The sequence below is a fragment of the Capronia coronata genome (genome assembly GCF_000585585.1).
Source record: "Capronia coronata CBS 617.96 chromosome Unknown acBCG-supercont1.6, whole genome shotgun sequence".
Classification (NCBI taxonomy): domain Eukaryota; kingdom Fungi; phylum Ascomycota; class Eurotiomycetes; order Chaetothyriales; family Herpotrichiellaceae; genus Capronia; species Capronia coronata.
In genome coordinates this window covers 1427558-1440403 of record NW_006912898.1, presented here as the reverse complement: position 1 = coordinate 1440403, position 12846 = coordinate 1427558, and the positions used below count along the sequence as shown (strand labels likewise).

General features: G+C 52.8%; 7 protein-coding genes across 7 annotated transcripts; 4 read left to right on the top strand and 3 right to left on the bottom strand.

Annotated features, from left to right (window-relative positions):
* Positions 1-82: 82 nt before the first annotated feature.
* A1O1_07186 (ubiquitin-conjugating enzyme E2 C) lies at positions 83-744 on the bottom strand (the record flags this gene model as incomplete). The annotated part of the gene is made up of 3 exons (XM_007728059.1): positions 83-182; positions 237-569; positions 629-744. 3 exons carry the CDS (start codon positions 742-744, stop codon positions 83-85), a joined length of 549 nt encoding a protein of 182 aa, XP_007726249.1.
* A 746-nt stretch (positions 745-1490) lies between these two features.
* On the top strand, positions 1491-3176 carry A1O1_07185 (CAMK/CAMKL/CHK1 protein kinase; the record flags this gene model as incomplete). The annotated part of the gene is made up of 2 exons (XM_007728058.1): positions 1491-1585; positions 1646-3176. The coding sequence occupies 2 exons, from the start codon at positions 1491-1493 to the stop codon at positions 3174-3176; spliced, it is 1626 nt and encodes a 541-aa protein (XP_007726248.1).
* A 542-nt stretch (positions 3177-3718) lies between these two features.
* A1O1_07184 (uncharacterized protein) lies at positions 3719-4388 on the top strand (the record flags this gene model as incomplete). The annotated part of the gene is made up of 4 exons (XM_007728057.1): positions 3719-3734; positions 3821-4030; positions 4125-4235; positions 4336-4388. 4 exons carry the CDS (start codon positions 3719-3721, stop codon positions 4386-4388), a joined length of 390 nt encoding a protein of 129 aa, XP_007726247.1.
* A 459-nt stretch (positions 4389-4847) lies between these two features.
* Positions 4848-6205, bottom strand: A1O1_07183 (uncharacterized protein; the record flags this gene model as incomplete). The annotated part of the gene is made up of 4 exons (XM_007728056.1): positions 4848-5156; positions 5357-5417; positions 5522-6081; positions 6161-6205. The coding sequence occupies 4 exons, from the start codon at positions 6203-6205 to the stop codon at positions 4848-4850; spliced, it is 975 nt and encodes a 324-aa protein (XP_007726246.1).
* Positions 6206-6835: 630 nt separating this feature from the next.
* A1O1_07182 (uncharacterized protein) lies at positions 6836-8245 on the bottom strand (the record flags this gene model as incomplete). The annotated part of the gene is made up of 1 exon (XM_007728055.1): positions 6836-8245. The coding sequence occupies one exon, from the start codon at positions 8243-8245 to the stop codon at positions 6836-6838; it is 1410 nt and encodes a 469-aa protein (XP_007726245.1).
* Positions 8246-9625: 1380 nt separating this feature from the next.
* On the top strand, positions 9626-10429 carry A1O1_07181 (uncharacterized protein; the record flags this gene model as incomplete). Its single annotated transcript, XM_007728054.1, has 2 exons — positions 9626-10059; positions 10165-10429. The coding sequence occupies 2 exons, from the start codon at positions 9626-9628 to the stop codon at positions 10427-10429; spliced, it is 699 nt and encodes a 232-aa protein (XP_007726244.1).
* A 534-nt stretch (positions 10430-10963) lies between these two features.
* Positions 10964-11914, top strand: A1O1_07180 (signal recognition particle subunit SRP19; the record flags this gene model as incomplete). Its single annotated transcript, XM_007728053.1, has 1 exon — positions 10964-11914. One exon carries the CDS (start codon positions 10964-10966, stop codon positions 11912-11914), a length of 951 nt encoding a protein of 316 aa, XP_007726243.1.
* Positions 11915-12846: the final 932 nt, after the last annotated feature.

Below are 12846 nucleotides of genomic sequence, written 5' to 3'. Positions count from 1 at the left end.
CAATGCAATGTCTGGTCGTGACGCTCGTGTTCGTCGACGGCAACTATAATGGCCAAGATCGATCCTCCAGAACTCCAAGGGATCAGTCGTCAATCTCCTGATGGCGAGCCAGCACCTTTCTTTGGTATTCCTCGGGATCCTTTTGGTGGAGTTGAGCGGCTTCGTTGTTGAGTGGGCTTGCACTGTATCCCGTCATTAGTAAGCCAAGTCTTCTGCCCCAAAGGAGAATTGCTCACTTGTTGGGTTCGCCTAGCAGACTCTGCAAGCTCAGCAATACCGTTTGTACATTGTAGACGGCGCTCCACTTGTCCTTCAAGATGTCCAGACATATCCGACCGCTGAAGTCGATGTTCGGATGGTAGATCGGGGTCTTGAACAGAACGGTGGGGGCAATATAGGGGTAGTTGCCCGGGAACTCGAAGCTGAGCTTGAGGTTGAGGTCTGCGTATGGGGTGTCTTTCGGGCCGACAATGGTTGCGGTCCAGTGTAGCAGGTTTCCGTCAGCGTCTGGAAAGGCTGAGATGCCGGGTGTAGGAGACATCATGAGGGTCATTAGTTCGGACTGTAGTCTGTTGAGCTGGTTAGCTAGCTGTTCATCGCCCCATTCCGTAAGTGGCCGAGTCTGCACCTCTTGGTCACGCTCTGTGTATCGGCCTTCCTCGGCATGGCGGACAGTTTCTGATGTTCGGCCATGGTGGGCAGTCCTGGGACAGAGTTCTGGGTGTCCTCGAGTGTAAAGTCCATGCTCCTAGAGGGCAGCTGAAATAGATCGGTATCCAAGGGCTAGCCGGCTGCGGACGTCGAGAATGCGTGGGTGGAATGCTGAAAACGGAAAAATGGTCTAGACAACGGAACGGAGAGGTTGTGAGACCGGTGATGACAAGAAAGAGACTGTGCAGAATAACAGAAAAGTGATTGCGAGGATCTAGGGACGAAGACACCGGCACGCTGAAGAGAAATCGTGGAAGTAGATGCAGTGGGTTAATGAAGAGAGTCGTCGTAGCAAGGCAAGATCGATCAAGACATTCGTTCGAGCTCGAAAGGGCAGTTCAATTTGTAGGACTAGTAGGAGGATGCAGTGACAGAAGTGGAAGAGAAAGAAGAACGGCATTCATTGTTGATGGGGGGCATCACTGCAGTAACAAAAGGACAGACCAAGTGACGGCGGTCAGTTATTACTCTGTACTAGTACTGACAGTACCTACTAGATACCTAATTATAAGACGTAGTAGGGTAATTAGTAGTACTAGAGGGGTGCTGCCTGCGCCCCTCGGTTTCTCCCCGTCAACAAATGAATCTACCTAGTAGGTATGGAACCACGCTTTTTGAGACACGACACGCTTCAAACACTCTGACCACGACGCGTTCACCAGTCACTCCTCTATGCAGCCTCCAGGTTGTTTCAATGCGTCTGCTTGATCATGGTCGCCGTTTAACACGATCCTACAAGTTTAATCAACGGTCAATGGCGGAAGAGTCAGATGTCCACCATGAACGGCGTTCCACACTCGCAATTGGCGCCTTTGCCTGACCAGGTGCCGTTTCGAATTGTCTCTCCAACCATCGGGTCTGGAGCATACGCATGGTAACACATCTGTCCGCAGAGGGTCGCTGGTACAGTAACGCTCGTTCTAACCGTGGACAGCATCAAGAAAGCCGCTCCCCTCAAGACCGAAACGCCTGTATTCGCCGTCAAATTCATCAATAAGTTGTATGCTGAGAAATATGGCCGAATCAAGAAGAAGCAGTTGATGATGGAGATGTCGCTCCACAAACACATTGGTCTTCACAAAAACATCATCGAATTCTACGACCATGGGTCGGACCCGGCTTGGGTGTGGATCGCCATGGAACTGGCTGAAGGAGGCGACTTGTTCGACAAGATCGAGGCTGATGCCGGCGTGACCGAAGACATTGGCCATGTCTACTTTACTCAACTGATTGGGGCTGTTGGATACATGCACTCGAAAGGAGTGGCTCATCGCGACATCAAGCCAGAAAACGTGTTACTGTCGGCCGACGGTGACTTGAAGATTGCCGACTTTGGAATGGCAACTCTATTCGAATACCATGGCAAGCGGAAACTGGCGACCACCCTGTGTGGAAGTCCACCTTACGTTGCACCTGAAGTGCTGTCGTCCAGTTCGCAATCCGGGTGCAAAGAACCAGGCTATCAAGCCGATATGGCAGACATCTGGTCTTGTGGCGTCGTCCTGTTCGTGCTTTTGGCGGGAAACACTCCATGGAGCAAGCCGGTTCAAGGGTGGGATGAATATGGCCGTCCAAACGAGTTCAGCGAGTATGTCCAGAGTAATGGCAGACCGGAAGACGAGTTATGGGATGCGCTTCCTCCGGAGGTACTCTCGCTGCTCCGTGGAATGATGAAAGTTGACGTCAAGTCACGATTTTCTCTCGAGGATATTCGGAGACATCCCTGGTTCACCCGGCCGAACAGATATCTCGATCAGAAAGGCCGACTGAGTGATCCCATCACAATGGCCACGGACATGTTTGAAGCACTGCACGTCAGCTTTGACGTTGACCCCTTGGCGGGGACGCAGGCAGCCCGGACGGCCGACGATATGGATATTGATCGACCATGCGAGTCCAAGCTGGCAGCGACGCAACCTGAAATGCCGGGTGAAGACATGTTGTTCGACTGGGTGCGACCACGGCATCTGCCCTTTTCCAGCACTCAGATTGGTAGCGGACTTGCTGCTGGCATGTCTTCGACCCAATCCATCTCGACGACCAATTTCCTCGCGGATGAACCTTCAATGTCACAATTCGCAGCTACGCCCAGTGTTCCCTTGAGTCGGACACAGATGGCCCGGAGGTTCCAAGATATCATTCCAGCCTCGGGGTTGACCAAATTCTACTCTGGTTGGTCAATGAGCCTACTGGTGCCACACCTTCTCGAAGCCCTAAGCCGGCTGGGCGTGCCGACCCCACTGATGCCCCGGCCTGAAGCAGACGACTTTGAATGTAGAATCAAAGTCAGGACTCAGGATAGTCGAGGATGTCCACTGACCGGAAACGTGGCTCTGGAAGTCGTTGGCGAAGGATTGGTTGAGGTGTGCTTTGTCAAGGCCTCAGGAGATCCTTTGGAGTGGCGGCGATTCTTCAAGCGGATGGTAGTTCTTTGTCAGGACGCCGTGGTCAAACCAGAGGAGTGAGAAATACATTTGAATTGCATTGTCTGGCGTCGGGAAGGGGAGCGGACCGAAAAGCATAGATCGATATCCTGATGTACAATGGTCAACACACGTAATCAACACATCGTCTTCCAAGGCGATAAAGTCTTTGACAATCAGTCTGGCGACACGAGCGGACAATACGTAGTAACTTGAAGATCAAAGAACAAATCCGGGGATGGATCGATCTCCGTCTCCTCCGTACTGCCTTGTTCCCCCTGAAATCCGGGGATCCGACGTTGACGCATCGAGCCTCGGCGATATGTGGCTTTCACATGTTGAAATGACTTCATTCCGCGCCGCCGGTTGCTTGCATTTCATCGGGCCATGTGATCACTTTCTTCCTCAATCCTCTCGCAATATAACAACGAGCAGTCTTCTTGTCGTCCAACCGTCCTATACTCAGCTATATCCCACATCTACTGTCTACTCTACCATCTCCTCCGCCAACTCAGGACAACCGCTCATTCCAAGCTGGTTTCCCTTGTTTTCCGTCCCCAATCCGCCAGCAGATCAAAACAACCATGTCTCTCAAGAACGGTAAGCCATAAGCCAGCGGTCTCCTTGTTCAGCCCGAAACACGACGCTCCAAGTATTTGGATATCTGACTGTTTGTGGCTGTCTAGACGCCTTCCCCTCCTCTCCAGCCTTCGACGCCATCAACGACGCCCTCAACTCCAGCGACGCCGAGCGAAAAGCCGCGATCAAACAAGGCGGCGCCGTCTTCGCGTTCAAACTCACAAACAACAAAGGCCAGGAAGAGTCATGGCACATCGACCTCAAAGAGACGGGGAAAGTCGGCAAAGGCGAGGCCCCAGAGGGCAAGAAAGCTGATGGTCAGTACTCTTCTCCCTCGATCTCAGCATCTCGTAGAGAAAAGGGGCCGTGTTTTTGGGGGGCGTTTTGTTGACACAAGATCTCTTTGTCTAGTGACACTCGTGCTATCCGACGAGAACTTTGGCAAATTGGTCGCCGGCAGCACCAAGGCGCAGTCGCTGTTCATGACGGGAAAGCTGAAGGTCAAGGGCAACGTGATGAAAGGTAAGTCGAGCAGTGTATTCCAGTGATAAGCTGGAGGAAAAGAAACTTGAACTCTACACGACCAGTCTGCTGACACACTTTTGACTTGTGGGTGATATAGCTACGAAGCTGGAACCTGTCCTGGCAAAAGCCAAGGCGCAAGCGAAGCTATAAAGACCGAACCTGATATCGGGGTCTAGGATGGATGGCTGGCAACACACTGCTGAGCGAGTGATGTCAATTGTTCGATTTTGGTACGGAGAGCGGATGGTGTCGCTACATTTGTACCCGCCTGCCCAAAAAACAAAGAGGATGGCAGAACAGAAGAGAACAGAAGAATATATATCGACTTCTATATTCGTTCCTCGAAGTAAAGGCATGCAAGGACGTGCCATGCCGTAGATGGAAGACAATTATCAGGGGGAATGCAGTGGTGGAAACCCCAAATGTCATTGTCAATGCGACCTATGGATGATATCACGACTTTTCCAACTCCCATAGTGGTGCTCCCTTCTCCCAAGTTGATTGAATGGTTTCTTCTATCCTCTCAATGCTGTCCTCCGATACCTGCTATATGACTATTCCATACTCTCAGGTATATATCAGTCACAATCACTCGGAGTCTGGAGTCATCTACATGTGATAAGGAGGCTCCGACCCCTCGACCACAGCATAGAGGGCCGTAATCGCATCGGCGAGGTCATCAGGGAGCGGACCCGCCTCAAGAGCGTCCAGAGTCTTGGGTAGCTGCTCGATCTTGGAGACGCCGAAGATGACTCCATCGCCATACTTCCCGTCCAAGGCGCTGTGGTATGCCGTCCAGCGCAGCGCGGCAGCATGGCCACTGATACCATACTTCTCGACGGCGGCTTGCACGGTAGCCACGGCGGCTTGGACAGGAGGTTTACCATAGAAGGTAGACTGCATTTTCCCTAGCAGATTCTGTTTTTTGATCAAAAGTTGTCAGTTATGGTTCTTCAAAACTTGTATCATGAATGAATGATCTAGATCGATCGAGATTCGACTCGACTTGCTATGAAGATGACATGACAAACTGCTTTCGCTCGGTCCGTCACAGTCACTGCATAGGGCAGGGGCAGGGAGTCGGATTGGGGCTGGCAAGGCAAGGCAAGACAACTTACATCGTCCCTCCACCGCGGTGAGGTCTCGGTATGGCCTGAGAAAAGACCACCTGCTGCCGGACTAGGTAGAGAAGGGTAGTTAGTTAGTTAATCAGCCAGTCAAGTTTTGTTGTTGTAGCTGGACTGGAATATTTGTCCTGGTAGGGCACGCCGACTTTGACTCACCTATAAGCGAAAAACGCCATGTCATGTTTCCGCAACAGTGGAAACAGTTCCTTCTCCCCTCCGCGCACAATGGCATTATAATTGCCCTGGTACACGCTCGGCTTGACATACCCTTTGTCCTCGCAAATCTCGAGGAACCGCTGCACCTCGGCTGCCGTGTAGTTGGAAAGGCCGAATTTCTTGAACCGACCCTGCTGCAAGGCGTCGTTCATCGCCTGGGCTGTCTCCTCAAACGGCGTTTGACGGTCCGGCACGTGCAGGAACATGGTCTCCACGCTCGACGTCTTCAGGTCGTGGAGCGATTGCTGGATGCTCTGCTCGATCTTGGCCCGCTCATGGTCTCCGGGGTGTCCGCTGTACACTTTGGTGTGGATGGTGAAGCGGGACGCCGCGCCGGCCTGGCCTAGACGGGGCTCTGACGAGCCGGGCGCTTCGGGGGAGTAGAGCCGCGAGGTATCGATCTCTCTGTACCCGCGGGCGTGGAATGCGTCCAGGAGAGATTTCACGTCTTCGATCTTGTCGAAGTGTGCATTGGACGGGTCTTTGATGCTGTCGCCCACCTGTTGTGGAGAGTTGAATGTGAGAAGCAGATCGGGGATTTATGTAACAGATTGGCAGATAGTTGTGAGATATACATACCATGTGGGTTCCGAGGATGAACTTGACGGGTGTTTTGGAAGACATGGTACCGGGTTAGATGGTAGTTGGTAGTTGGTAAGGTAGATGGTAGTTGGTTGTGGAAAGAAAGGTATTTCGAGGGTTGAATGTAGGAGGATTGGCTGGTTAATGGTCAGTGGTCAATGAGGTCGGTATGGGCTCGATCTGTTTCTTATGGTCGGGCAGGCTTTTGTCTTCTTTATACCTTGTCAAACTGAGTGATATGTCCTCTGTGGAATCCATCACCGTTTCCCTCCGCAGAGTTCCCGTTGTATACTTGAAATTCAAGTTCCGCAGTTCTTCCGCAATCCGCCCGCAAAGGGGTCCTCCAGGAACAGCCAAGTTTCCCGCCCGCGGATTTGACCAAACCACGTCGACAAGACCTGACTGCCAATACTCCATAGGCGTAATTAGTAAAGCATCTTACAATCCTATCCCAAAAGGTAAGTGGAGAAATAAACACAGAATCGGGGATGCTATACAGGTCAACATCAGAGGTGGAGGAGTAGGAGTAGCCTTCTTGCCCCACGCCATGCTTGCACACGAGCAAATAGGAGAAACAATTGACGTCCGTCTGAGAATGAAATACGATAGATATTGTAGTAGTAGTAGTAGTAGTAGTAGTAGTAGTAGTAGTAGTAGTAGGTGAAAGCTATCTTATACTATACTGCCAGACAGGAGGGACTGTGTTCTGCTGGACTTGTCACTCGTGTCAACCCAGCACTGGATCTTGTCCGTGCCGATTATAAATGTCCAATATAACTTGATGAAATCGTCCACTTCCGAAGCGGCATACTGCGAGATTACAGGCATTGGCTGCAGAGCGGGCACCAGCAGCGGCGGTTTCTCACAAGACAGATCAAACCATTTCACCGCGGACTCGGCCTCCCACAGGCCACGGCGGGTAGTGACCATGACGGCGCCAGCACAATCGGCCCACCCCTGGGTCATGGTCTGGTATGTATTGACGACAGTGTCGATGATGATATGGGTGCGGCGAAGGCTTTCCGTCAAGACCCAAAGCCTCCACAGCTTCGAAGCAGCATTGTAGTGGCTGTCAAAATCACTGTTCGCCGGCCGATGGTGCTCGACAGACAAGCCGTCGTCTTCGCCCCGGTACAGCTTCACCACCTCCCACATCTGGAGGACCCACTGTCGCAGCTTGGGCAGCTGCTGCTCGGCAGAGGCACGCAGCCGCACGGAGCCATCAAAGAGTCGAATAAACTCGTAGACAAACAGAGCCTGGACACGTGCCAGGTGAGCCCGGATGTTTTGCACGCCCCCGGCGACCGGGGGACCCTGATGGACGAGTGCGCACGCGCGTTCGTCGGCAGTCTGGAGGATGGTTTCCTTGACTGCCGGCGAGCATCCAGTATATGCGGCGAGCGTGGTGAAGGCGTCTTGAAGACATGTGGGCATGCCCTTCTCGTACAGGCGCCGATGGATGAAGCTGTTGTGGCCATCTCGCACCCAGCCATGCAGCATTTCCTCAACGGCGTGGATGAATAGATCGAGCTCGATCGCCGTTTCAGACGCTGGGTCTACGGTGCTGTGCTGTAGTGTCCACGTCTCGGCACGGAGGAACCAGGGGCGGCATGTGCTGTTGGAGATGTCGCCGTTGCCGTTCTCATGGGCAACTCCTTCTGGTAGAGCTAATGGACGGTCATCAGGCGCCGGTAGTGATGGTGTCGGAATGCCAGTGGTATAGGAGTTGATCACACCCGCATGCGACAGAAAACAGTCCAGGTCGGCGGTTTCCATCACGCCCCATTGACCGAGATCCAGCAGGCTGCTCCCCAAAGCGTCGGCGTCAGCGGCAGCGAGGGATGCGGCACCAGCATCGGCATTCTTCTGGATGGCGGAGAGTCCTTCGGTCTGACTCAGACTGTCGCGGGTAGTCCTAGTACTAGTACTCGTAGTAGGATCTCTCCGCCGTCTCTTGGGCTGCGGGTATATGCAGTTCACATCCCGCTCCAAACACCGCTGGCACTCCGGGAATTGCTTGTCACATCGGCGCTTGGAACTGGCGCAGGCGATACAGGCCTTCGAGCGTGGAATGGCGGACATTGTGCGGGGCTGTGGGCATTGAAACACTGGCTGTAGGTACCTGGTAGTATTACATAGTAGTCAATCTTCCGTCGTTGGTTATTGTAGGGACTCACCTGTGCACGTCCATTGCTGATTATTAATGTGAGATGGAAGTGTGGAGGATTGATGGATTGAAAGAATCAAACATCCGCCGCATAATAACGCCGCACGCTCAGGTCTTTGACTAAGCAATCTATCATACAGCGATCTCATCGACTGATGGATCGACTCGTTTCAAGTATTCTTCTCTTGCTGTATCCTCGAGGCCGCGCTGGCGAATGTTCTTACGAAGGTGTTCGGCTCTTGGACTTATCGGTACCTCAGGTACTGACTCCAGCTAATGAACTATAGATGCCTACTCGCTTCAGTTCCGGCAGCGACCTCTCTGTGGCTGTTCCCTCAAATCATTGCCAACTGCGATCTTATTTCATCCTGCTCCTGGGTTCCTTCAAGGGCGAGCGGACCTTTTTGCATAGGTAGGAATGTAGGGAAGAGTACCAACTGCAAGATGAAAAGAAGAACAATCCCCCGTTGATACGAGCGTTGCCTCATTCCTGCAATCTGGGGGAGGGAGCTTCCGGTTCCAGGGATCTCCTGTGCGATGAGCCAGCTGCCTTTCCAGAGTCCATCTGGGGTATGCTTATTCCTTTCCGACCAGTTGAGGCGGTGGAAAAAGAGTGTATCGAAAGGATTTGGCCGAAACGGTTTCAGGGGAATCGGACCCTGACTTGTCACAGCCTACAGGAGACCCCCAGCCTCGTATTCCCAGCGTGTTTCGTCGATTTGGGGGCCAACCGACAATCCTTCGACAAGGGACCTTTGAGAGGATCAGAGTATCAGCCAATGAATCTTATTCAAGACCAAACCACCTCTGTCGCCAGAAAAGTTGCGCGGCAGAACACATCCCTTGACCACTCACATCCATCGCTTTCCTCTCATAACATTCTATCCTGTCTAGACATCAAACGTGAGGAGTCTCGAGTTATCCTTCTCCCACGAGAACAAAGGCTGGCGCACGCAGTCTCATACTCCTAACTCGTTGCCGACTGTGATGACTGAACCAGGAGCTCAGACGTCTGCCTCGATGGCCACGGGGAGTGCTCCGATCGCTCCACCCCCTTACTTTGACGCATAGGAGGTGCTATATAAAGTCGACCTGCAGGTCGAGGTCAACGGACGGTGCATCTTCACAATCAGACTCAACTCAAACAGTATTCCAAGCAAGACTTGACAGTTTTTTCTTCATTTCTCTACTGGCACCACTTCTGTCATTCACCCCATCCCCTCTTTCGACACCGTTTGCCATCCTTCGTGGTTCCATCGCCACACGTTCTGTTTACTGTTTACGTAGCAGTCACTATGCATTCAGTTCTATCATCTACCAGCCTCGTGCTGTCTGTGCTGGCCACAGCCGTCTTCGCCTCCCCTCAATATGGCGACTCCAACTCCGACTCAGCCTCCTCCACAGCGACAGCGTCTTCCTCCACCTCATCTTCCTCCGCTTCAGGGGTCCACTCGGTCCAAGTCGGTCCAGGACTGTCCTTCAGCCCTGACACCGTGGCGGCCGCCCAGGGCGATTGGATCGAGTTCACCTTCGGATCCGGCCACTCGGTCGCCCAGAGCACCTTCGACAAGCCCTGTGTGCCCATCAGCAGCGGCGCGGGCGTCTATTCGGGCTTTCCCGACGACGGCGATGTCTGGCGAATCATGGTCAACAGCACCGATCCTCTGTGGCTGTACTGTTCCGCACAGGGCCACTGTGAAGGCGGGATGGCCCTGGTCGTGAACCCACCGTGAGTTGTGCCTCCATCTGCCAATGATACATCTTCGCACGACATGACCCGTTCAATGCCTTTGGTTTGGTACTCTCCACAGCAGTTACTGACTTTGACCTTCAGCAACAATGACAAGACTCTCGATGCATACAAGTCAGCGGCCAAAGATGCTCAAGGCTCATCCCCAAGCACCGTTCAAGGTGGCGTCTTTGGGGCAGCAAGCGAGAGCAGCAGCAGCAGTGCGAGCGGTTCAGCGTCAGGTAGTGCTAGTTCCACCGGTTCAAGCGCAAGTGCCGCTACTTCTGGAAACAGTGCCGACACCATAACTGTTAAAAATGGACTGCTTCTTGCAGGGGCAGTGGCGGCGGGTGTTGCTGCTGTGCTGTAGCTGTCGGTCTCTGGTTCATTGTATGCCATCAAGGAATGCGTTGGCGGAAAACTTCGCTGTATCAGCTGTCTGATGATCCGTCATACCATAGACGATGAACGATAAAATCAGTATGCAATCCAGTCTTCACCAGCGATGGTCTACACAGCCCTTTTGATCTTCGTTCTCGGTCCGTAAAGCAGAAGAGGACAGCATTGTCTCCTAGGAGAACACTCAAACCTATAGAAATGAACAATCTGACTGAACGCCAGATGTTGGGTCCAAACAAGTAATGAATGCTGAATGATCAAGGGTGACCTTGACGAGGCTGAACAACTTGTCAGCGCAAGGCTGCGCCAAGGCCAATCATCTTCAATCTTCCCCACACGCAAGTCACTTTCACTTTCAACTGCAGCGAACTTTTGGAGCAGAGCGCAACATTACTACCAGAATCTCAACACCATCCATCCGACCTCTCCAGACGTGCTACGAGCTAGAGTCCGCACACAAAACACTCTTCCTCTCTCCTGCGGACCAGAACCTTTGCCACCCAACATGTCACACGCCCAAGTCGAAGAGCTATCCGACTCGGACCCCGACATCGACGACCCCTCCGACTACCTCCCACACTCCGACAACCAAGTCATCCGAGCAGCAGCCCAAACGCAATCCCAATCCTCAGACTCTTCACCCTCGACTTCACCACCTGTATCTCCTCCAGCACGCCCCAACCCAACGCTTTTGCGGACCCCTCCTCCTTCTTCTGCAGCGCATCAATTCCAGCAACCGCAGACGCGCGAACACATCAAGGCCTTCCAGACCCTATACCCCGTCTACTTCGACAGCACACGGACACGGGCGGAAGGAAGACGCGTGACATCTTCTCTAGCCATCCAAAACCCGCTGGCGATCAATCTGCTGGAGGCCGTCAAAGCGGTATTCACGGAAACCGCACCACTACCACGGATCGCATTCGAGCCGGACAAGACACACCCCAAAGACTGGGCGAACCCGGGCCGCATCCGCATCGAGATGTTCCACCCGGAGACGCGGCAGCCGATCCACCCAAACATCAAAAACAAGGCGCACCTGTATACTCTGCTGGGACGGTGGTTGAAGGAGCACCCGACCACCCCCAAGGATCCGCTACAGTTGAAGATCCCCGGGTTGCCGATCCCCGAGACGTTTGGGAAGGAGCCGATCCCTGTTCCTCGGGGCTGGAAAATCGGTACGATTCTGCCCGTGCATTCGCCGGCCGTTAGTGGCGGTGGGGTCAAGGACGATTTCTTCAAGGAGGCTATGGAGGAGATCCGCCAGGCCCAGAGTCAGGGCCAGTTGCCTGCTGGTGGGCCGGGCGGGGGTATGCCTGATATGAGTGCGTTGCAGAGTATGATGAGCGGGATGGGCGGGATGGGCGGAATGCCTGGGTTAGGTGGTGGAATGGGAGGAGAGTCAAGCGGTGGAGGAGGAGGAGGCAAGAAGAAGAAAGAGAGAAAGAAGGGTTGATTTTGTTCAGTTTTGCATGTTATCAGTTCCGAGTCGGTCGGACTGGACTGGACTGGACTTCGGGTCGTCATAGCTTTGAGCGGCAGGAGGCTATGGGAAATGACACATGAATCTTGATGGATGTCAGAGTCATTTCTCGACCCTGCGCTGCAATTGTCCATCGTTGAAATTGATGGAAGTCCCATCTATCCAGACTTGATCACCTGCGCCGACAGCTCATTTGTATGCAAGCAAGCACTTTACAGCTCTCCAGGTCGACAACGACAACAATTTCGGTTTCGGATGCATGAATGAATATTCTTCAGTTGCAGATCCACTGATATCATTCTGCGCAAATTCATCCCAGATATCTTTTTTTACGAATCTGTACAAGCTGGTTGAAGTGCTGTTCAGAGTATGGTGTCATGACACAGCCGTCCTCCCGGAGCGTATCAAGGTATCAACTACAGGTCCAGATTCCCAAGCACAAGTGTTTGGAATTCAAAGCTTTATTCAAGAGCGTATCTCCGAGTTATAATAGACCTGTTCGTGACAATGGGACGTTTGATGGGGGAAACTGCTTCGTCAGCAAAAGCGGTGTTCAAGTTATCAAGGGTAAGATGTGTTTGGCACAGCCTTGGCCCCCTTATGTTCAGCCTTGTGTGGATCCGAGGAAGAGATGTATTCTCCGTCACATTGTCTCTCCATACCAAGACAGCAGGACCAATATGCACGAATTGAGAAGCGTGTAAATTGCTACAGATACTTAGTATCCCTGAAGACAGAACTCGTATCAAAGAATTCTGAGAGTACGGATAGCATCAGAAGACGCCATTTATCACCCCAAGACCTCGTCCGAGGATGACATTTCCATCGAGTATTGACTCAGTGCCAGCACATCAGCGTCTAATCTTGCATTACGAGACACTAGGTCAGGTAAGCAAGGACTCAGG